The sequence below is a fragment of the Sinocyclocheilus grahami genome, unplaced genomic scaffold (assembly GCF_001515645.1).
Source record: "Sinocyclocheilus grahami isolate Dianchi unplaced genomic scaffold, SAMN03320097.WGS_v1.1 scaffold140.1, whole genome shotgun sequence".
NCBI lineage: Eukaryota > Metazoa > Chordata > Actinopteri > Cypriniformes > Cyprinidae > Sinocyclocheilus > Sinocyclocheilus grahami.
In genome coordinates, this window is record NW_015505319.1 from 403109 (window position 1) to 426969 (window position 23861).

The 23861-nt window shown below is 36.8% G+C and overlaps 1 protein-coding gene across 1 annotated transcript in view; it reads left to right on the plus strand.

Annotated features, from left to right (window-relative positions):
• cemip (cell migration inducing hyaluronidase 1) overlaps positions 1-23861 on the plus strand; it is a 132179-nt gene that overhangs the window by 105172 nt on the left and 3146 nt on the right. Inside the window, exons 14-28 of the mRNA XM_016280405.1 lie at positions 3906-4111; positions 6836-6905; positions 7158-7286; positions 8599-8684; positions 8951-9082; positions 10326-10361; positions 10650-10805; positions 14540-14720; positions 15421-15636; positions 16466-16677; positions 18760-18945; positions 20542-20746; positions 21995-22084; positions 22421-22578; positions 23714-23814. Of these exons, the coding sequence (XP_016135891.1) occupies positions 3906-4111; positions 6836-6905; positions 7158-7286; positions 8599-8684; positions 8951-9082; positions 10326-10361; positions 10650-10805; positions 14540-14720; positions 15421-15636; positions 16466-16677; positions 18760-18945; positions 20542-20746; positions 21995-22084; positions 22421-22578; positions 23714-23814 (2164 nt within the window). The remainder of the gene's footprint in view (positions 1-3905; positions 4112-6835; positions 6906-7157; positions 7287-8598; positions 8685-8950; positions 9083-10325; positions 10362-10649; positions 10806-14539; positions 14721-15420; positions 15637-16465; positions 16678-18759; positions 18946-20541; positions 20747-21994; positions 22085-22420; positions 22579-23713; positions 23815-23861) is intronic.

The window sequence follows — 23861 nt, forward strand, 5'->3', positions numbered from 1 at the left end:
GCAAACCAATCTCGGGGACGGATGCACCCGAAGATGCGCTTCTGCGTGAGCATCTTGAAAGGAAGCTTGTGAAGGGCCCGGTTCAAGATGCGCAGATCCAAGATTGGTCTTAACCCACCGCCTTTCTTGGGTACAATGAAGTAAGGGCTGTAAAACACCATCTTCATATCGGTTGGAGGGACTGGCTCAATCGCATACTTCGCCAGTAGGACTGCGATCTCTGCACGCAAGACGTATATCTGCCTCCTTCACTGAAGTGAAGTGAGCAGAGTTCACAAGTGAGGTGAACTGAATCACATAGCCGAGTCTGATGGTCTGAAGGAGCCAACGAGACGGACTGGGGTCCTTTTGTCGAGGTTTTGGGTACCACTGACAGTGAAGTCAGTGGCGGGGGAAAAATAAACAAAAGCTTGTCCGGCTGGCCCTCCTCCGGGGGAGGGGGGGGGGCATTCACCATCTCCTGAAGAGCAGCTTCCTCCATCTCTGGGTCACCCATCTCAGGGCCTCTTGCTCTTCGCTTGCCACCAGGTTTGGTGGGGGCCTGGACGGGCGGGGCGGTTCCATGAAGTTTTGTTGGAGGCTGCTGCATTTGCTGTGTGGGAGGGGGGGTGGCGGAGGGGGGCCGCCCTCGGCGACAAGCAGACTGAGGCGCTGCCGCCGCCGGCCGGGTGGAGGCAGCAGCTGCACGCCGGGGCAGGATGTGTTTGATGGCCTCAGTCTGCTTTTGGGCAGCGGAGAACTGCTGGGCGAAGTTCTCCACTGTGTCGCCGAACAGGCCGGTCTGGGATATGGGGGCGTTTAGGAAATGTGCCTTGTCCGCCTCGTGCATGTTGGCCAGACACAGCCAGAGATGGCGCTCCTGGACCACCATAGTGGACATCGCACGACCCAGAGACCGCGCCGTAACCTTCGTCGCTCGTAGCGCGAGGTCTGTCGTGGTGCAGAGCTCCGTGAGAACTTCTGGGTCGTGACCATCCTCGGAGTGCCGGCTGGCTGGGGCATCCCCGGAGGGGAATTCCTCACCGTGACCGTGAGACCAGTCCGCCCACTGCCAGAAAAAGGGTATCCCCGGCAGCCACCAGAGGGAACCCCAGATCTAGGCAGTGGCACGGGTACGCCGCCCTCTTGCAGGTAACGGAGTCTGGTCCGCAACTCCGAGATGGTCATACCCCAGCAATGGGAGCATGAGTCATCCACGAAAGCCGCCTCAGCGTGCTTGCCCAGGCACGAGAGGCAGCGATCGTGACCATCACCCGGCGCCAGGTAGCGACCGCACCCAGAAACACACGGGTGGTAAGACATCTTTAAAAGGACGCGTCTTCAAAAAGACGTTCCACCCGTGAAGCTCTTTTAGAATGGAAAATTGCTCTTTCAGTGTGCTGAAGCGCACAGGGGAGATGGCCGTCTGCAACACACACAGGGGTAGTGCAGCCTGCTGTGTGCAACCCACTCGAAACGGGAAAACCACCGCTGCTGAAGTGCCGTCCGCCAACATGAGAGCCCACAAAGAGCGTGCTTGACTCCTAGTCTTTACTCTACTCGTAGAAGGTCAGGAGCAGAATGATAGAACTGCTCGGCTCCTCAGCGAAAAGCTAAATATGCGCTGAACCTGCTGCCTACTTATACTCGCGCTGTGATCAGCAGCAGCTGGATGCAATAATCGCATGCCAATGTGCATTGGCTCGTTTAGTTTACACTCGAAGTGGATTGGTCTCTCTAAGCGGGATCCCAATTTCGTCGGTCATCCAACGTGACGTCCAGAGTGACCGACTGAAAGGGAACTAGGCTTTCTGTTTCACACTTGCATGATATCCAGGTGATTTTCCAGTATTGTTTACATCATAGGGGAGCTGAAAAGAGTACTTGGCTTCTTTTGACTCTATCTAGTTAAATGAAATATGCTTTGTCAGAGCTCAACAGAACAGGAATATGAATCTGTCATTTATTACATTGCAGTCCGTCCTTGGCTTATTTTCTAAAAAGTGTGGAGCTGCTGTTCAAACACTTCTCAAAGATGCAGGAGCGCTGCTGTAAGCTGCTTTATTTTCTTCACAGGAGATGGGGTGAAAGGTTACAGTACGGCAAAGCCACATTATTTGTTCGTGATAGCATGCTACGATTTTATTTTGGAGCCAGCGGGGGGGGGGCACACCAACATCTGAGTTCTGACGTGAATAACTCTTTGACGAGGGTTGCCTCTAATACGTTTAACAAGGCTAAATGTTCTTCTGCCCAGCGGTAGTTGTATTACACACTGAGGGAGTTTGCACTTCACCTATTTCTTTGAAAGGATTAATGGAATTGCTTTCAGTCCCAAAAACCGTGTTTGTTTGCCAGCTCTCACTGAGCGAATGATGTTTCCATCAGCGTTGAATGTGGTGGCAAAAAGTGCAGCATTTCAGCTTCACCTGAGGCTTTTAGAAATATGTATTCACAGCAGGTGCTGGAAAAGAGAAGATAGCTGGCATCTTTTATGGAAACATCTTGTAGTGGTTTTTTATGTTGAGTTGTTGGTTACCATGAGCATTGCATGAAGGAATAGAAAATATGAGGATTTTGACATGGTTTACTCACCTAATGTCCTGGTGAGTAATGTTTGTTTCTTTCGTGACATGCAAAAGGAAATGTTGGATGGATGTCCAAACTTTGTGGTTGGGGTTTTAAACTGGCACGCTTCAAAAAAGCTAAATAAAAGTTGTCCATACGACTTGTGCGCTATATTGTGGTGGTCAAAAATTACAGTTTTTTTTTCTCAATGAAATGAATGTACTATATTTTCATTTTGTTAATGTTTTTATGTAATATTTAGTATTTTAGGGGATTTTATGGTACTAAATTGTATTTATGGAATAGTTATGATCCATTTATTACCTGTTAACCACTTTGTAAGCATAGATCTGAAAATACAATTTCCAGCTTAAACTGTAGTAAATTGTAAATGCTTTTAAGTTATAGAAGTTTAATTTTATTATAATGAAAAATGCACAAAATAATATTTTTACATTTTTGGAAATATATATTTCCAAAACATGTTTTAGTCTAAAATTGTGTGAAAATCAAAGCCATAAATCTAAAGATGTTGTGTTCCAAATTTCAGGTTGATATCTCCAAAAATTGCTGGCAGTAAGATTTTGTTTGGGCACAATACCAAACATTTCCACTAGATGAAATTCACTTCCCATTCATTTCCAATGCGGCCATTTTTGACTGCGAACAGTAGAAGTGTGACAAGTATTTTTTTCGGGACCATTTAACCCTTTTTGTGTATGTGTTCACATAGCAAGTGCCAAAACCTTTACCAAGTTTTGTACCATTCAGATGAAGTAAAACATTCTAAAAAACAAAACATATATATATATATATATATATATATATATATATATATATATATATATATATATATATATATATATATGTTTTTTTTTGTTAAAAATAGCCGAACAGCACCATAGGGTTAAGTCTTCTAAAGCCACTGAAAATATTCACATTGATTCTGATTCATTTTAAGAGTAAATGATGATAATAGAAAAAATATCTGCACACTGTTATTCTCCCTTTATTCAAAAAAGTAAAAAATAGCAACGTTTCGGTCAAAGACCTTCATCAGGCAAACATGCAAGTCTTTGACCGAAACGTTGCTATTTGCTATTTATTTTTGAATAAAGGGAGAATAGCAGTGTGCAGATCTTTTTTCTATTATTTGATGAACCTTTTGGTCTTTCACCTGGCCAAGACTTTTTTGGATGTGCGTACTGTGACCTCTTTCTTTAAGAGTAAACGATGAGTCATTGGGTTTCTTTTAGTTAGTTTTCACTTGTCTTTATGTGAAGTTTCCATTATTTGCCCTCTGGACAGTCGCTAAAAACCTCATCTTCTGTCTGATAATGTTCTTCATTTCTCTGTAGGTGAAGGATGTTGTCGGCTATGACGCTTTAGGACATTGTTTCTTCACTGAGGACGGACCGGAGGAGAGGAACACATTCGACCATTGTCTGGGTCTGCTGGTGAAGGCGAGCACACTTCTGCCCTCCGACAGAGACAGCAAGATGTGTCGTGACATAACCAGCGGAGCTTATCCTGGATACGTGGCCAAACCGCGCCAGGACTGCAGGTAAAACTCACTGACCAGAGAGATAAACTTGGAGAGGATGGTATGGATGATTGTAGCTCAAGAAACCAAGAATATGTCACCCTAAAATCAAAAGAAAGAACTATTTTGCCTTAGGAATACGGAGCTAATATTAAGATCAAAACTAAAAATAGATATATAAAATAGATATAGATCAGAATTTATTCTCTATACAAATTGTAATTTTTTATAATGTAATGTATTTTAGGTATTTATTTTCAAATAATTTTAAAATAGCTTTAATTAAAAAAAAAACTTTTATATTTTTTATTTTGTCATCTTATTCGTTTTTTGTTCTTTTTAAATATTACTATTTAGGTTTAATTTCTTTCAGTTTTAGTTTTTATTTATTCAGTATAGTAATTCTACTGATTTTAGTGCTTCAAACATTACAATTTTTTTAAATGTTACATTTCTTATAAAAGGTTTTTTTTATCTGATATTTACATTTTATTGTATTTCAGCTTTATTTCAGGTAACAAAAGGTCTTTAATAGTTTTAGTATTAGTTAACGATAAGAACCCTGATATTGACTATTTTATGTATATATTTGTATATGCACATATACATAAACATATACTAATATAAAAGTGAACTAGTTGACCTCATGGAACCAAATGGCTCTTGGATGACTGGATAACTAGCCAACCATCGCAAACCAACCCTAGTTTAGTTTAGTTTATTCTTTTATCTTTTATATCTAAGCAATGTTATATTTATTATTGCTTTTATATCAAAGAAATGAAATGTTATTATCATATTGTTGTTCAAATTGCATTTCCTGTATTTGTCAAACTAATTGCAATATGGCTGTCATGCAGCAAATTGTGCAGCTCTAATTTTTTATGTCATTAAGAGTTACCATTGTCATGATTATTATACTACAGTAGCTACATTCTGTTGAATCATTCCTCTAACAAACCCTCTTTCAGTTGTTTTCTCACTCTCACTGGTATTCTTTAATCAAGGCTTCCTCTTAAGAAAGCAACAACACAACATGCGGTCGCGCTGATGATCGTTTCCACCCAAGCTCATTATTGTGTAATGATTTTTATCCTTGGATGCACTCGAATTCTTAGAACCTTGAATAGTCTTTGCTAATTAAAATAACAACATCCCCACATTAAGAAACCCTGCTAAACTCTGGCAGCGAAACTGTCTGGTTTGGGAAAACTGGGGTTTGGTGTTGACAGTAAATATGTTTAATTTGTAATTGCTTTGAAGTGTGGTTAAGTGTGCAGCGTTAGGATGCGGTGAATACTTATGGACTTGAATCCTTCATTTTTAACAATGTCTAGTTACACATCTACAGGCAACAGATGCTTTTTTTCCCGCACATGGATGTTTATCTTCATGCAAACACCTTTTCCGTGCATTTATTCCAGTTCCATGTAGCATGTGGAACAAAGAGCCTTCCAAAGCATTAGGGAGTTGAATTGCATTAAATTGCTAATTGCTCTCATATATATTGCATGAACGGCTCACCTTTTAGATTGAAATTCGGTCAATAGAGAGGATAAAGCTTTATAGCTCTTAAATTATATAGGAAGACACTGCCAGAGATCCTGGAATATCACCACTTTAGTCATTCGTGATTAAGTCACATATTAAAATATTGCAGTAAGATTTTCATATCTCATTTCATGTCTCATCATAGATATATAGACAGACAGACAGACAGACAGACAGACAGATAGACAGACAGACAGACAGACAGACAGACAGACAGACAGATAGATAGATAGATAGATAGATAGATAGATAGATAGATAGATAGATAGATAGATAGATAGATAGATAGATAGATAGTAGGGATGTAGGGATGCACAATATTATCGGACTGATATCTGAATCGGCCGATAATGGCTTTGAATATAAATATCTAGGGGGAAAAATGCAGTGATTAATATATAGTTTATTTATAGTTATTTTCCAATCTTAAATGTACTGTCATTATTAAATAACTTTATTATTGTTTATTTAATTCTAACAAATAAGTTCTTGTTAAAAACGTACCAAAGTTAAAAATAATTATATATCGGTATCGGCTATCGGCCAAAATGAGTTGAAAATTAAATGATAGATAGATAGATAGATAGATAGATAGATAGATAGTAGGGATGTAGGGATGCACAATATTATCGGACTGATATCGGAATCGGCCGATAATGGCTTTGAAAATAAATATCCGGGGGGAAAAATGCAGTGATTAATACATAGTTTATTTATAGTTATTTTCGAATCTTAAATGTACTGTCATTATGAAATAACTTTATTATTGTTTATTTAATTCTAACAAATAAGTTCTTGTTAAAAACTTACCAAAGTTAAAAATAATTATATATCGGTATCGGCATCGGCTATCGGCCACAATGAGTTGAAAATTAGATGATAGATAGATAGATAGATAGATAGATAGATAGATAGATAGATAGATAAATAGATTTGTGTCCTGGTCCCATTCTCTCTTCTCTCCCCAACCAATTTCCCTTTCCTATTAATAATAAATTGGCACAAGCAGAAAAGGATGAATCTCTCATGTGTTTTTTCTACATTTAGTTACAGTAGAGCCGAATCTGGTTGCAATGAGGTTAAAAATGGACATGTGCTAAATGTCAGCCGTGTTTGTTTATGTCTGTGGCGTAAGAATTGGGCAGCAATGAGAAGCCGTACAATCTAATCAGTGTCCTTCTCTTTCTTTCTCAGCGCCACCTCCACCTTCTGGATGGCTAACCCCAATAACAATCTCATCAACTGTGCCGCGGCCGGATCCGAGGTTAGTCTCGTTACTACAGCGATGCCTCTGATAAATGGTGCCGCTGTATCTCGGTGGCACCTTTCCACCTACCATGCTTATTTGTGATGGATCATACAGCGCCGTGTGTTGCTTAGCCATGGATATTTTTTATATACCGCTGTGAGCTCATTCCAAATGCGTTTTCTGTCATTAGGACGGCCATTAGCACTGTCTCCGTGCACATGTAATATGTGTGTGTGTGTGTGTGTGTGTGTGTGTGTGGTATTGCAGGAAACAGGATTCTGGTTCATTTTCCACCACGTCCCAACCGGTCCATCAGAGGGCATGTACTCACCCGGCAAGTCCGAACATACACCCATGGGGCTGTTCATTAATAACAGAGCTCATTCCAATTACAGGGTGAGTGTGTGTGTGTGTGTGTGTCATCGTGAATGAAAGTGGGCCACAGCACCAGAGATATAGGTGCCGCTAGCGCCGCTCTCTGTATACACCATTAAAAGGCCGATGCTTGAGATTGATGACCTTGTTGTTCAAGCGAACGTTTTCTCTCGCCCTCCCACTGTAATCTATACTGTCATTCTCAGTGCGGCCACCGTAATTGAAAAATAATTCATTTTGAGCTGCTAGCTACTTAGCCCTTTAATAAAACATGATTTACGGGTTGGGGAATCCGAGGTTGGTGTCTTTGTGCTGAAATACAGTACCATCCTCAGTACAGTGCAACTTATCTTTATGATGCCAAGCTTTTACAGTGAGGAAAACAGAGATTTTTTTTTTCTTTTTTTTGCATGTAAGCTGGTGTTTTTCTAAAGTTTTGTTTGGAAAAATGGATTGTTCAAAAGTTTGGAGCCAGTAAGATTTTTTTATGTTTTTGAAAAAGCCTCTCCTGCTCATCAAGGCTGATCAAAAATACAGTAAAATTGTGAAATTATATTCAGTTTTTTTAAATAACTGTTTTCTATTTGAATACATTTTCAAATGTAATTATTCCTGTGATTCAATACTGAATTTTCAGTATCATTATTCCAGTTTTCAGTGTCACGTGATCCTTCAGAAATCATTCTAATATGCTGATTTGCTGCTCAAGAAGCATTTATTATTATTATTATCAATGCTGAAAACAGTTGTGCTGCTTAATATTTTTGTAGAAAATTTTATATATTCTTTCAGGATTCTTTGATGAACTGGAACTTCAAAAGAACAGCATTCATTTTAAATATAATAATCTTATGCAACATTATAAATATCTTTACTGTCACTTTTAAACAACTACATGTAAGCAATTGTGATTGTACTTGAATTTTTCTTAGAGTTTTTTTAGGATTTTTTTTTAATAATAATAGAAAGTGAACAGAATTTATTTTGAAATAGAAAATTTGACTTTTGATCAATTTAGCGCATCCTTGATAAAGAAAAGTATTAACTTCTTTAAAATCTTACTGACCCCAGACTAATGACTGATAGTGTATCAGGGAAAGTGTGTATATTACATTTTTTGTTTTTTATGCCTTCACTAGTTAATTTTAAATGGTTCTCCAGTGTAATGTAAAATTACAAATATTACATATATTCTCTTAATTAGTATGAGCTTATAAAATATGCATAATACTCATAATAATAAAGAAGAGTGAACAAATTGCTGTATATCACAGTATTTTAAATGGGGTGTATCATGACACTCATGTTTGGTTTTGTTTATGTATTATGGTAGGCGGGGATGATCCTCGATCATGGAGTAAAGACGACCGAGGCTAATGCGAAGGACAAGAGACCCTACCTCTCCCTCATAGGAGCCAGGTTAGCATTTGCAGTTTCTCACCCCTGCTCCGAAACGGCAAAACTCACAAAAGTTTTTCAGAAGTAGTACATATGACCAGTGCTCAGTCTTCTGAAGCCAATATACCTCAGCTTTGACAACCACAAAGATCATGCTGCTAGTTAACCAGCACACCAGCTTAGTTAATAACATCACTGTGCTGGCATTCTGCTCTTTTTAGAAGGGACAATAAACTATATGATTTAGCCAGTTAATTTGCATTAATGCCGAGCCTTTTTATTGGCAGGTACAGCCCACACCAGGACGCAGACCCCTTCAAACCAAGAGTTCCTGCTCTAGTCCACCATTTTGTGGCCTACAAGAACCAGGACCATGGTGCATGGCTAAGAGGAGGAGACGTTTGGCTGGACGATTGCCAGTAAGCATTTCATTTCATTTAAATTTTTTATTTTAGTTTCATATACAGATGGGACGTTTAATCTGAAATTTTCCACTGACATTTATGTCATTATGTCATCTTCTTAACAGCATATTTTATTTATTTATTTTCATATACAGATGGGATGTTTAATCTTAAATTTTCCACTGGCATTTATGTCATTATGTCATCTTCTTAACATCATATTTTATTTTATTTAAAAACATTTTTATCATATACAGATGGGACGTTTAAAGGTGCAGTATGTAGGTTTGACACCGAGTGGTTGAACTAGGTATTGCAGTCCTAATTCAAAATATTGGGGAGGGTTTTTTCACCCGGCCCCTCCTCCTCAGACTTGACGCACACCCAGGTTGCCAGATTGACAACACCAACAGGAACGAGCGCACTTGAAGATGATTGAAATGAAATATGCTGTTCCGCCAACTGGCAACCCGGGGTGCCGAAATACAATTGGGTAAACTGGCAGTGGGCGGGTTTCACAAACCAAAACAGAGACCGACATTCCGGCCCGGAACGCACATTTTCAAAGGAGAATAACTGACTGTAGCATTGTTTTTCAGATAAACAAGTATGTTAACTTAGCATGTTTCTTAAATATCTGCAAACATATTATGGTATTTTTATGCTTTAGTAGAGTCAAAAACTTACATACAGCACCTTTAATCTTAAGTTTTCCACTGGCGTTTATGTCATTATGTCATCTTCTTAATATCATATTTAATTAAATTTTATTTATTTTATATTATTATTTTTTATTTTAGTTTAGTTTAGTTTCATATACAGATGGGACGTTTAATCTTACATTTTCCACTCGCATTTATGTCATCTTCTTAACAGCATATTTTATTTTATTTCATTTAATTTCATTCCAATCCGAGTCAGATGGGACATTTAATCTTAAATTTTTCACTGGTATTTATGTCATTGTGTGACATTTATGTCATTATGGCATCTTCTTAGCATTTTATTTTATTTTATTATTTTATTTATCCAGATAAATGTTTACTATCTCGTTTAACATGAGCAGTTGTTTTTGTATGATGAATCTGAATTCATCATGCATCAAATATCACTTACAAAATGCAATGTCCACTGAAGGGCTTCATTAAAATTGATGATTTAAATTTGTGAGTCAGTTGTGATTGTCTGCACTCTTGAATCTGTTGAGCGTTATTGCAGTGTGCATGCGGTCAGCATTGACGTTCTTAATTGCACGCAGGTTCGCTGATAATGGAATCGGCCTGACTCTCGCCAGGTAAACTCGCTAATCACCATTTTTCCTTTCTTCTACTATTTTCTTTGCACGCATTTCAGCGGTCTAAAAATGAAATGTGTTCATATTTGCTGAATTCATTGTAGTGCCTGTAATTGGAAAATGCCTTATACGGGCAACTTCTTAAGATGCAGGGAAGGAGTCAGTGCTTTTGTGGGAATGTGAAAGTAATTTATTGGTGAGAACGCAGCAGAGATGTGGTGTATATTTTCAAAAGGTGTGGATTCGCACCCTGTTTTTCTCACTTTGTGCTTCTGTGTTCGTGCATAGTGGAGGAACCTTCCCGGATGACGACGGCTCCCGTCAGGAGGTGAAGAACTCTCTGTTCGTGGGAGAGAGCGGGAACAGAGGGATGCCTGACTTGAATGATCAATCCTGGGGTCCGGGCGGCCCCGATCATCTCGGCAGGTCTCTGCCCAGAGGAGTGTGAGTGTTGTGAACCCCAGTTTACCATTTATCTTGTTTTTGCACTTTAAAACACTATTTAAAAGTGTTGTGAATGGTTGGAAGTGTGCACTAAGGTTTCCAGGGAAACATTTGTTCATTTTGGTGGTTTTGCAAAGAGAAAAATCACTCCGACCTTGGTTTTGACTTTGACCTCGTAATGCCCACATTTTGTCTTAAAGGTGCTGTAAGCCATTTTTGTAAAATGGCACTCAGAAAATATGCCCATTATCTGACATATATCACTGAATTAGATGTCCTGAGATATCACAGCTGTCCTAGAACTGGTGAACTGAAAGATTTTTTTTTTTTTTGATACTGAATGAAATCATTACAAATGGCAAAAGGGTGATAGTGCCTTCAGCAACTTTTGTTGCCCAAAGGCTTAAGTGAGTTGTCAATATGAATCTGCAATTGAAATCAATTTACTTCTGTTAATATATGTGCGTATATGGCATTTATATGCATCAAGATCCATCGGGAATTGATTGGATCATGAAGAGTGGGTTGAGATGGGTTGAAATATTCAAAATATCAAAAAAGGAATAATGAAGTAATCTCTGAAGTAAGATCATGAATATGTATAAAAGGAATAGTTCATCCAAAAAAAAAAGTACTCACCCTCAGGCCATCCAATATGTAAATGAGTTTGTTTCTTCTTTAGAACAGATTTGGAGAAATGTAGCATTACATCTCTTGCTCACCAATGGATGCTCTGCAGTGAATGGGTGCCGTCAGAATGAGAGTCCAAACAGCTGATAAAAACATCACAATAATCCACACCACTCCAGTCCGACAATTTGTGAAGTGAAAAGTTGTTTGTAAGAAAGAAATGAATCATTAAGATGCATTTTTAATGGCTAAAATACAAGTCCTTTATTCATAATATTGCTTTCGCAAGTTAAGTCATCTTGTCTGAATCAGGAGTGAAATATGCGCAGATCAAGCACTGATTACAAGCAAAAACAGTTCATAAACAAACATCTGGGTGGATTTTGATGTGAGAGGACAACAGGGGACTTTTTCACTGGAGAAAACATTATTATGGATTATGGACTGAAAGCCTTCTTAGCCGGAAGCAAAGTTTTAAAGTTAAAATGCATTAATGATATATTTGTTTCTAACAAACATGCATTTTTTCCACTTCACAATATGGACTTGTAATTGATGGACTGGAGTGGTGTGCATTACTTGTGGATTATTGTGATGTTTCTATCAGCTGTTTGGACTCTCATTCTGACGGCACCCATTCACTGCAGAACATCCACTGGTGAGCAAGTGATGCAATGCTATCTTTCTCCAAATCTGTTCCTATAAAGAAACCAATTCACCTACATTTGGGATGGCCTGAGGGTGAGTAAAATTTAATTTTTGGGTGATCTATTCCTTTCAGTAAGTTAAAAAAGTACATTTGGACTTCACTAAAGGTGAAGTGTGTAGTTTCTGCAATAAACTAAATAGCGGAAATAAATAGCTGCAAGCCATAATTAGTGGAATCCAGTCAGTAGAGGAAACTGCTGTAAAGATGAAATATGCTTAGTGAGTTCTGTTTACAATTGGGAAGAAATCAGTCCAACGTTTCAGCTTTTACTTTGTTTTCTCCGACGTCTCAGAGCAATTTATCACTAGACTCCTTTATACCTGACAGGGCTTGAGGATTTCATGTGCTTGACTTTCATCTGTAATATTGCAGCTCAGCACCTGTCACTTTATATTCTTCTGCTCCTATAGAACATGCTGGATTTTGTGTGGATGTGTACAAAAATTGAATGCTAAAACACTTGTACCACCATCTTTATTGCACCCATGAGAGTCAAACTGAAAAAAAAAATCTCTCTCTCTTTCTCTGAAAAGTGACAGGTGCCTTCTTTAAACTTCAAGCATTATTCGTTTAGATTGTAGAAAAGAACTTTAATTTGAAAATTCAGCCGTCACTGTCATTTGAATTGTTCTCTTAAAAGAACAGCCATTTGTAGAAAGGATAAGCCACATTTGAAAGGTGAAGTGGCAGCAAATAGATTTGCAAAAACAATTGATTCAAACAAAATTGCAATTTTGTGCCAGTTGGGATTTATAATTCACTACACATTTATAAAGTCTGCACATGCAAATACACTTGTCATTTGCATTGACAATCTTGCATTTCAATGAATACATTCAGAAAAATGCATCTGTTTAACTTTTGCTGGCTATTCAAAGATGCCATATAAAAAAATCACCATCTGATAAGCAGTTGATGAGAAGAAAATAATGATAAAACAACTTACAGGGCGAAACTTATGGGTCCTTTGGGAAAATTTGTCACTCATAAGAAGGACTGAAGTTTTAAGCTCAGACAGGGCAGCGGGCGTTTGAAATATTGAAAATGTAACCTCTAGTTGCTAGGCAACCATACATCCCATCCATCCCAAAATGAAAGAAAATGCAATTAATCCCAGACTCTTCATGCATGCCAAGTTTGGGGAGTTTGCACCGCTGGGAGAGAAAGTTATAGCTGTTCAAAATGAGGAAGAAAATAGTAAGAAGAAGAGCAGCTTCATTCCTTATGACTGTTTCCAAACCCACAAAGGTCATATGTTAGTCTTTTCTGTTTTGTTTAAATAATAATAATAATTATTATTATCATCATTATTATTATAACAGTAAAAATGTATCTCAGTCAAAAAAAATTTTTCAAGACCATGCAAAAATGTATATTGTATGAATGCACAAGTCATTATTTTGTTATTCAATACAGGGGAATTACTGTTAACTAAAACTATGAAAAACATTTTTGTTCATTGAAATAAAGCTGAAACAAAATAAAATATAAATATTAGATGGAAAAACTAAACAACAATGAGAAAGTGTGCATTGGCAAATAACTGAAATAAGTTTAAGTTGAATCACTAAAATTACTAATTGGAAATAAATATAAACTAAAACTAAAATGAAAATAAATGTAACCTGAGGAATAATTTATATATATATATATATATATATATATATATATATATATATATATATATATATATAAGCACATAACAAAATTACTAAAAATTAAACTATAATTACAACTGATAATATAAAAATAAAAGCTAATTCAAAATATTATTATTATTATTGATAACAACAACAACAGTAAAAAGTCATCTCAAGATTTTGTTCTCGAGACAAGGCAAAAAATAATATTATGAATGCATAAGTAAATATTTTTGTTGTTCAGTTCACTGTTATTATCATTAAAGCAAAACTATTAAAATATTTGTAATTGAGATAAAGCTGAAATAAATCATATATAAATATTAGATGAAAAACTAAACAAAATTAGAATGTTTTCAATAAAATAATTTTAGGTTGTATCACTAAAATTACGATCTAAAGATAAAAATAAACTACAGCTTAACTAAAAAACAAAAATAAAAATAAATTCATCAAATTAAAAATGAAAAGTACATCATAAAATTATAAAACAAATTAGAGTAAAATTGAAATTAGAAGCTAATTCTAAATATTAGAAAACACTAGTATATAATACAAAAATACAAAAGAATTACCCTTTTTAATTTAGTGCGTCTAGTTACTCAGAATATATAATTTCTGTTGATTTTGTAAATGTTTTTCTAAGTTCATATTTGAATCTATCCACTGTACTTTGCATTACATGGAGCAAATGTCTCATCCTGGATGTTGTTTGATGAGTGGAAACCAGTTCATAATTGCCCTCTGCCCTGCAGGGACTTCCCCATTCGTGGAATGCAAATCTACGACGGACCAATCAACATCCAGAACTGCACTTTCCGTAAATTCATCGCTCTCGACGGGCGACACACCAGCGCTTTTGGCTTCCGCCTGAACAACTCGTGGCAGAGCTGCCCGAACAACAACGTCACCGACATCACCTTCGATGACGTGCCGGTAATCGAGCGATGTCCGGTATCATCCAGATCTTTGTGACCCCTGTGACAAAATATATGTCAGCAGCACTCATTGTGCTGTGAGCTATTCCAGGAACTCTTAACTGATTTTGTGCAGGTTGTCAAAGAGGATTATAACATTTTAGAGCGTCTTCTCACTGACAGAGGTTGTCCTTCCTCTGGTTATAATCACCTCTCTCCCACCCTCCTGTCACTTCCAATAGTCAGATATGAGGCTTCATTGGCTGCAAGGTCTAAAGCACAGATCTGATTGTGTGGCCGTACATACTGTACGCCAGAAGAAATATTTTGAAGTCAAGTCAAGGCAGAGAACTAATATAAATGTAACAAATTTGAATTTTTCTGTTTATGGTTGCCGAGCAACATTGCAGCTTGCCACAGTAATATAGAATTTAACAAACGTGAACACACAGATGTGAGAATCAGTAACAGCTTTAAACATGGCTCATCCAATCAGAATTTAGAGTCATAAATATTAACATGTTTGCTTTATAGTGTTTTAATTAACCAGAATATCCAAAAAATAAGCATGACTAAATGGCTATTTAATTAATCGGATGCCAAATCAGTTTTCAGATTTTGTAACAAAAATTGTTTTCAGAGAATACAAGCAAGTCATTTCTAAACAATTTCCTAATTTCCCATGTTTACCATTCCCTTGTCTCCAATCGTGGCTCTAGATTACTTCACGCGTGTTCTTTGGTGAACCGGGCCCCTGGTTCAGCAAGATGGAGATGGATGGTGACAAGACAACCATTTTCCACGACATCGACGGCTCGGTGAGCGAATACCCGGGCGCTTTCCTGGTCAAAGAGGACAACTGGCTCCTGAGACACCCTGATTGCATTGACATCCCCGACTGGAGAGCTGCCATCTGCAGCGGGCACTACGCCCAGGTGAGTCTGACCCACACCCTCCTGTTACTCCCAAAACATTCCCATGTCTGGTGCCAGCGGCCTTCATTCGGCCAGTTGGGACACAAGCATCTACACCAAGCGGCAACCTCCCACTCTCTCTCGTGAAGCCAAAATGGAAGTGACTTAAACTGTAATTCATTGACTGGCCGCTAGAGGCTGGCTGCAAAAGGGAGTCAATCCCATAGACTCCTCATGTTAAAATGCCCAACTTTACAGCAGAAAAATACATGTTTACAGCCTGGTACAAAATAACATTTTGGTCTATATAGCTAATTTTGCCTTTGATGACAACTGTGAGGGGAGTGAATTTTTTTATAAGTCATCCGTTTAAATTAAATTAAGCCTTGAAGTTCTGCATAATTAAGGGCGTGGCCACTTGAGTGACAGGTGGATTGCCGCTGCTGTCACCACCGTCGAGCTAGGTGGGCGTGGTTTCAGCCACCAGCTCCTGCCTTTTTGTCCATTTTCGATTAATTTCGATTTCGATTTTGCCCATTTTCGATGACGCGCTGCCAAGATGGCGACGGCCATCTTCAAAAACACTCTTCAGAAATCTACGGGTGACGTCACGGACACTACGTCCATGTTTTTATACAGTCTATGGTCTACACGCAAACTGCTGCACCTTGTTCAGTACATTCCAAGAACTTGTGTTTACTTTCTCTGACAAAGCCAGACACCTGGTTAGTCTTCTTTGAAATTTGTTTCCCGAGAAAAAGGCAATCAATCCATCAAAGCTGTCAAACACTCAAAAGGGTTCTTTCACGTGCACTTAAACACCATGCAAAATATTCTGCCCCACCTCCAGATTTACATCCAGACCCGAAACCCAGCCAACCTTAACATGAAGATGGTGAAGGATGAGTATCCAGACAAGCCGCTGGAGCTGGTTGGTGCTCTGGGAAAGAGGAACCACTACCAGCAATTCCAGCCGGTGGTCATGCTGAGTAAAGGATACACCATGCACTGGGACCAAGCAGCTCCTGCCGAGGTCACAATCTGGCTCATCAACTTCAACAGGTCAGCGAGCGATCGATTCCGTTAACTGAGCACTGCAGTGATGACGTATTTTTGTAGGCCAACCGAGAAGCTCACATCACCCTGGTTCCCTCAACAAAAACCCAATAGGATTTTTCCATTGGATTTTGGATTACTGCAGAATATAATGTCTGTAACCAACAAAAGCATGAGATTCTTAAATATTTTGGTCCAAAAAGTAATGCGTTACTTTACTAGTTACTTGAAAAAAGTAATCTGATTACGTAACTCGCGTTACTTGTAATATATTACCCCCAACACTGATCGTGATCATCTTCACAAATTAGTATAACGTCCAGCTTAAATACAATCACCACAAGAGTTAAACGTAGACTATGAACAAATTACACCACGGTCACATAACTTTATCATCACCATCACTAAGCTTCTGACAACTCGTTCAGTCTTTATTTTAAAAAAAAAACCTCTTTTCCTGAAGACATTATTCACCACAGACATTATTTCAGGCATTTAACCAAAAAACTTCAGGACCATGGAACTGGAAGGGATAAAATGCATCTCATTTCCGGGTTTTGGCCTACAAAAAACACGTAATTTCTGCAGCACTCTATAGTCTTGATAGTTTCCACTTCGCTCAGGTTCAAGCTTTTTTTGTTGATGAAATTCAGGGTGAATTTATCATCTTCAATAATTAATATCTGTCGTCAACAAGAGAGCAGCTTTAGGGTCTCTCAGCAGTTTTCCACCAAAATAAAAAAGCTAACGTTTGAAAAGCAAAGAAATTTAGACTATTGTAAATGATTACTATTATAAATAATAATTGTTATTAAATACTTATTTGTATATTTCAGTACTGTTGCAATAGTTGTATATTTCTTTATTGATGCGTTTCATTTGTACAATTTAAATAATAAAATAAAAATATTATTTGGAATAAGAATAATAATAATAATATATTATTATTAAATAAATGCAGTCTATTTAATTTTTCCATTTATTTGACAATACTATAGTATTATTGCAATAGTAATATATTTATGTATTGATTTGTTCAAATTGCGTAATTTAAATAATAAAATAAAAATGTTATTTTTAATAATAATTATAATAATAAGTAGAAGTAGTTAGCAGTATTGTATAGTCATATTCAATTCCTTCTATTTTGTCCTTAGCTGATCACATGTATGTTTCATCTATAACAGCCCTGCATAGACAGCTATAAGGAATTTGGGGGCGGGGCATTCTGTTTGTCCAAGCAATGGAAGATTGGAGGAGTGCTTAAGACACCAACCAATATTTTTGTGCCATCTGAATATGTATATGAGGCCTTTGGGTGTAAATGCAGCCTAATAGACCTGTCGCTATGTCATTAATTATAATAAAACCACAATATTAACAGTAAATCATGGAAATTACTCACTGCTCTTGGCTGGATGATTTAAGTAGATGTAATGAGCTCACTAAGATCAAATGTGAACACTAATTTAGACTGTACAGGTGAATTTAATAAAAAATGATCTTGTCAGTAAAACTCCAACATAATCACTATTAATGTATTATATTATGACAGTAATTAATATATATATATCAGTGTGAATGTGATTGCTTCATCATTAGTTTCATTTCTGAATGTTTACTTGAATATTTTAAGCACTGTTTACTTCATTTGTCTCTTAGTAATTTAAATGAATTTGTTTCTTTGCTCTTTGTTTAATTACCGACTGTTTATTTGTCTTGAATAATTACTTTTAAAGACATGAAGCGATTTTTACTTAATTAAGAAACAGTTAAGAGCTGCATGCTGTTTTATATATATATAATAATTTACTTTTTAAATTAAGGATAATCCAATATTTCATGAACAGGTGAGCATTACACATAAAAGATGTGCACACTTATGTCAAAATAGCTACATTTGTAACAATGATAATCAATTATATTTAATAAAATACACATCTTGCTTTCCAACTAATCCAGATCCTCTGAACCAGGACTATTGCGCCCCCTAGTGACTGATGATAATACTAACACACTACCTCAACTCTCTCAGTCTCCAGTTAGAATGCTTTACTCTTGACAGCATTGTTGTTGCTTCGTTTACAGAAATGACTGGATAAACATGGGCGTCTGCTACCCGAAAGGCACAGAGTTCACCATAATCTCTGACATCCACAACCGCCTCACCAAAGAGACGAGGAAGACCGGGGTGTTCATAAGGACCACTCAGAGAGAAAAGATGGGCCTCTCTCACCAGACGAGAGGATATTACTACTGGGAGGAGGACACTGGGTAAGAGCAGATGTGTCTCCGCATGGACCAATAACAGCTGGCTTTATATAGTCTCTGTGCGACACTATCCTCACTCCTGTCTGCAGCTGCAGGTGTGGTGCTAGTGAATGCAAAAAGATGTCATACCAAATAGAAATGGCCTTTTTTATTGATAAGAATAGTTGAGAGAAGACAGGAAATGATGCAGAGAAGTGTGGGATCAGGATCAGGATCAGGAAAAGACGACCCAGAGTCAGTGTTGGTGCATGTGTACAGTAGGTCACCAAATGCAATACTGATAAATTGAATCAGTACACAAATAATTGAATAATCAATATAATTAAATTGTTTTAAACTCCTGTCGACATATTTTAAAACATATGTATGTTTTATGTGTGTGTGTGTGTGTGTGTGTGTGTGGCTTATATTAATATTGATATTAATATATTATATTATACCTTTAATATTTATTTGCAATTTATATAATTATATAAATATGTTAATAAACATTTAATTGTAATTGTTATATATATATGTGTGTGTGTGTGTGTGTGTGTGCGTAAGTAAAATTAATTAAAATTAAATAGTCAAAGCTGAATATTCAGCAGCCATTATCTTTTAAATAAAAAAAATAATTTGTAACATAATAAGTGCATTTACTGTGATTTTTTTTTCATCAATTTAATGAGTCCTTGCTGAATAAAAGACCATTCTTAAAAAATAAAATTTTAATTAAACAAAAAACTATTTTACAATCACAGGAATAAATAACATTGTAAAATATATTAAAATAGAAAGTAGTTATTTTAAATTGTGTGTGTAACTCATATCAAATACAATCAGTATACAATAATAAAAACAACTTTACCCCACACTTTATGGACATAATATTACATTTACATTTATGTGTTTTGACAGATACTTTCATCACTTTTAATGTTTTGCTCATGGGTGATTTTTTTATTTTATTTTATTTAATTTTTGTTGTTGTTGTTGAACAGGTGATAATTATATTTGACCATAAAAAAGAGTGCATATGATTTTACTGTTGCCAAATGTCCCATCTGGCTTAATTTTTTTAATTAATGACCCATAAAGAAGGTCTTTCTCCATCTTTTACTGATAAACGGCTGCATGTGTGATAGCTAATACAGTTCTGATCAGTGAAAAAAAAACACACAGAACAGAATGAATCCATTATAAAGTCAAATTAAATAAATATGTTTGCAGCATTAAGGAAAATGGGCGTTAAATATAATCAATTAAACGTTCTATTGACTGGCCTAATGGAAAGTCATACTGAGCAAAGTAGAAGTTATTATAAGACTTCTGTGTTTTCATAGAGGATGAAAAAATAACTGTTCTTAATTTAGCTATGTCAGTCTTCCTTTGCTAATGAAACATAATTAAATTGTAGCAAATGAGTAATATCACTCGATTGGAACTGCTGTGAAATTACCCAGGAGGCTGGATGCTAAACGCTGCAGTTTTGTCAAGTATAAGTTTTGATGTGGTTTTAAAAGTGTCACAGCTTCCAAACCCCCGCTGTCGCTCCCGTTCATGTGCTGATCTCTGTGTTTCTCTCTCTCTGATGTCTGTCTGCCGTCTTCCCCGCAGGCTGCTCTTCCTTAAAATCAAAGCGCACAATGAGAAGGAAGACTTTGCATTCTGCTCGGTGAAGGGCTGTGAAAGAGTGAAGATCAAAGCACTGATTCCCCCCGGCAGCGGCCCCAGTGACTGCATGGCTGAAGCCTACCCCAAACACACAGAGATGCCCGTCGTCGATGTGCCTATGCCCAAAAAACTGCCTCGCTCCAAACTGGTGAGGAGACACTTTTGACTTTACAGAGCATCTGTGTTTGAAGTCTAGTGTGATGCTGCGGGCTGGATGTGGGACGTTCCTGCTGGATTCTTGCAACTTGCCTGATGCTCTGAAGATGATGTCTAAAGAAACAAACAGCAATGCTTCTGTCAGGCTTTGCAGGTGTTTGGTTGTCTCCTGGCAATCGAACTGTGCTATGGATAAATGAGAATATGCAGTGCTAGCGTTTGTTCAACAGGATAGTTCTTGTATTTTGCACACCTGTTTCTGTAAACGTTTGCTCAACAGGTTCCTCCATTGTGATTGACTGAAATGGTTTTTAAATGTCCATACCCACATAAATATTAATATATATGAATTATACAAAGATATTATACAGTATATATGTCCCCGTAATTCAAAAGGCTTATAAATAATTCAGAATGAGTTTTTTTGAAAATCTAAAAATGCAGAAAGTTTCCTGTAAGGGGTAGGTTTAGGGACAGGGTTATAGGGCAATAGAAAATACGGTTTGAACAGTATAAAAACCATTACGCCTATGGAGAGTCCCCATAAACCATAAAAAACAATGTGTGTGTGTGTGTATGTGTGTGTGTATGTGTGTGTGTATGTGTATGTGTATGTGTATGTGTGTGTGTATGTGTGTGTGTGTGTGTGTGTGTTAAAAAAATAGTGGTTAACCAATATGGGTATTATTATTATTTAAAAAATCCATACGATACAATTTATACATTTACAATTTACATTTGATTACATTTTAATATTTTTTATAAATTATATATAAAATATATCAATGTTAATTATATATATTTATTTCATATATTTTTATATATTTATATAGGTAGATATACTGTAGCAATGATAGCTATTTTACAAAATTTGATTTGCTATAGCAAATGACAAGGAAATTACACAACAAACTATAATTAAATAATTAATTAAAAAAAATGTGTGTTATCTAGAGTTGAAAATGAAAGGAAAGCTAACACTTATTCAGCCAAGTGGAGGAAGCATATTAGTCTATCACTAATATATATCATTAACTGCATCCGTTTCGACATGTTCATATGATGCTATTTCACTTACTGGCGCAGTCAGTTTTCTCACAAGTTCAAGTACCATTAGTTTAACCACAATGTAACTTCAAGTTCTGGGATTATGGTATACGCAAGTTGTTGTAAGTGCAAACATCTAGTAAGAAGATATTATTAAATGGTATATTATTGTAATCTCCTGTTTCCTTTACAGCCTCACACACCAGGGCACTTCCTTGAAGTCAAACTAGAGTCCTATAACACACGCTTCTTCCACATCAAAGAGGACTTCGCCTATACTGAGGTACAAACTCTTAATAATGTTTCATTAAAACAGCATCAGTTCTCAATAGCTGGTTAGCCTGCCTAAGCCTACAGTGGTTTGCTGATGTTTAGCTGGTTTAATCTAGGTTTAGCTGGTCTCTCACGCTGGCCTTTATATTATTATATTATATTATAATTGTATTTAATTAATTAATTAATTTATTATTCATTTGTTAAATTAATAGTAATGATGTCATTGATCATTTTTTATTTTTTTGGATTTGTGGAAAGAGAACCATAGGGATAAGAGACAGACCAAGCAAGATGTTGAAAGAAAAGGATAAGACAAATGAAAATAAAGTTATTGTTTCTGTAGGTGAATGGCAAGAAGATCTACCAATCAGAGGACGGCATTCATGTGACTGTGATCGAAGGCCACAGCGGTAAAATCCTGGAGTCTAAAGGCTTCAGGAACTCAATCCTGATGGGAATTCCAGCTCAGCTAGAGAACTACATCACAAACCTCAAAGACGAGTAAGAATAATACAAAATATATGCATGAATAGTTTACGTCCATACAAAATCAAATGTGCATGCAATGAAATGTTATACTTTTTAAAAATTCTATTCTAATTACTAGGGTTTTTATTCGGCAGGGATGCATTAAATTCATCAAAAGCTAATTGTTCATAATAAATGTTTCTTGAGCAGCAAATCAGCATATTAGAATGATTTCTGAAGGATCCTGTGACACTGAAGACTGGAGGAATGATGCTGAAAATTCAGCTTTGATCACAGGAATAAATAGCATTTTAAAATATATTCAAATAGAATACAGTTAATTTAATACATCGTTTTTTCCCCCTGTATTTTTGTTAAAAATGCAACCTTGGTGAGCATAAGACACTTCTCTTACTTTTCTGTTTGAGCTGTAAGATTGATAGAAAAAATATATGCTGCATATATTTTCATGTATAATGCATGAATCATCAGATTACGTCTATACAAAATCAAATGCACATGCAATGAAATGTTTAACTTTTTTAAAATAACTAGTTTCGTGTGTAAATAAAACCAAAACAAGCTTTTTAACAGGTCAAAAATGATCTTTTTGTTTCAGTTTTGAAAGAAGCCTTTTTTTTCTTTTAGATTTACAGCATCTCATTATCAGCTAAGCGTGAAGCCATCTGAGATGTTTCACTTCCTGTAGCGCGTAGAGAATTATGTGTTGAATTCGAGTGGATCACACAGGCGTTGTGCGACACACGGCGTTTTCCAAATTGGTCTGTGAAGTGGGCTGTGCAGATATGTTATCCGTTCTGCACGGTTAAGTTGGGTAGCGTCATTGTGACACTGCTGGAGTGTTTGGATTCTCACATAAAAGCACCGAACGGGAGATAATCACACAGTCATATAGGGAGAAACCAATTGTATGTTTACATATGCATCAGTGGTCTTGAAATTGAGCTTGGGCGGTCATTGAAAAATGGTCGACTAAACTATGATTTAAACTATGTTTTTATGAGTTTTAAGTAGGTAAAGTAAAACAAAGTGAAGCCTAATTTCAGGGGTGTAGCAGCCACATGCCCCCACTTCAGAGGGTTTAATTGTGTTCCTCCTCCATTTTTAACCGCTGTGTCTGACTGAAACTCATTTTTTGCACTTGCAGGTCGGTGGTTTTGGTCACGTCTAAAGGGAAACTGGTCACCAGAGGGCCATGGACCAAAATTCTCGAAACCCTCGGAGCAGATCAGATGGTGAAGTTGAAAGGTAATAAGATTCACTCATAATAATTCAGCATTGTTATAGACCAGTGT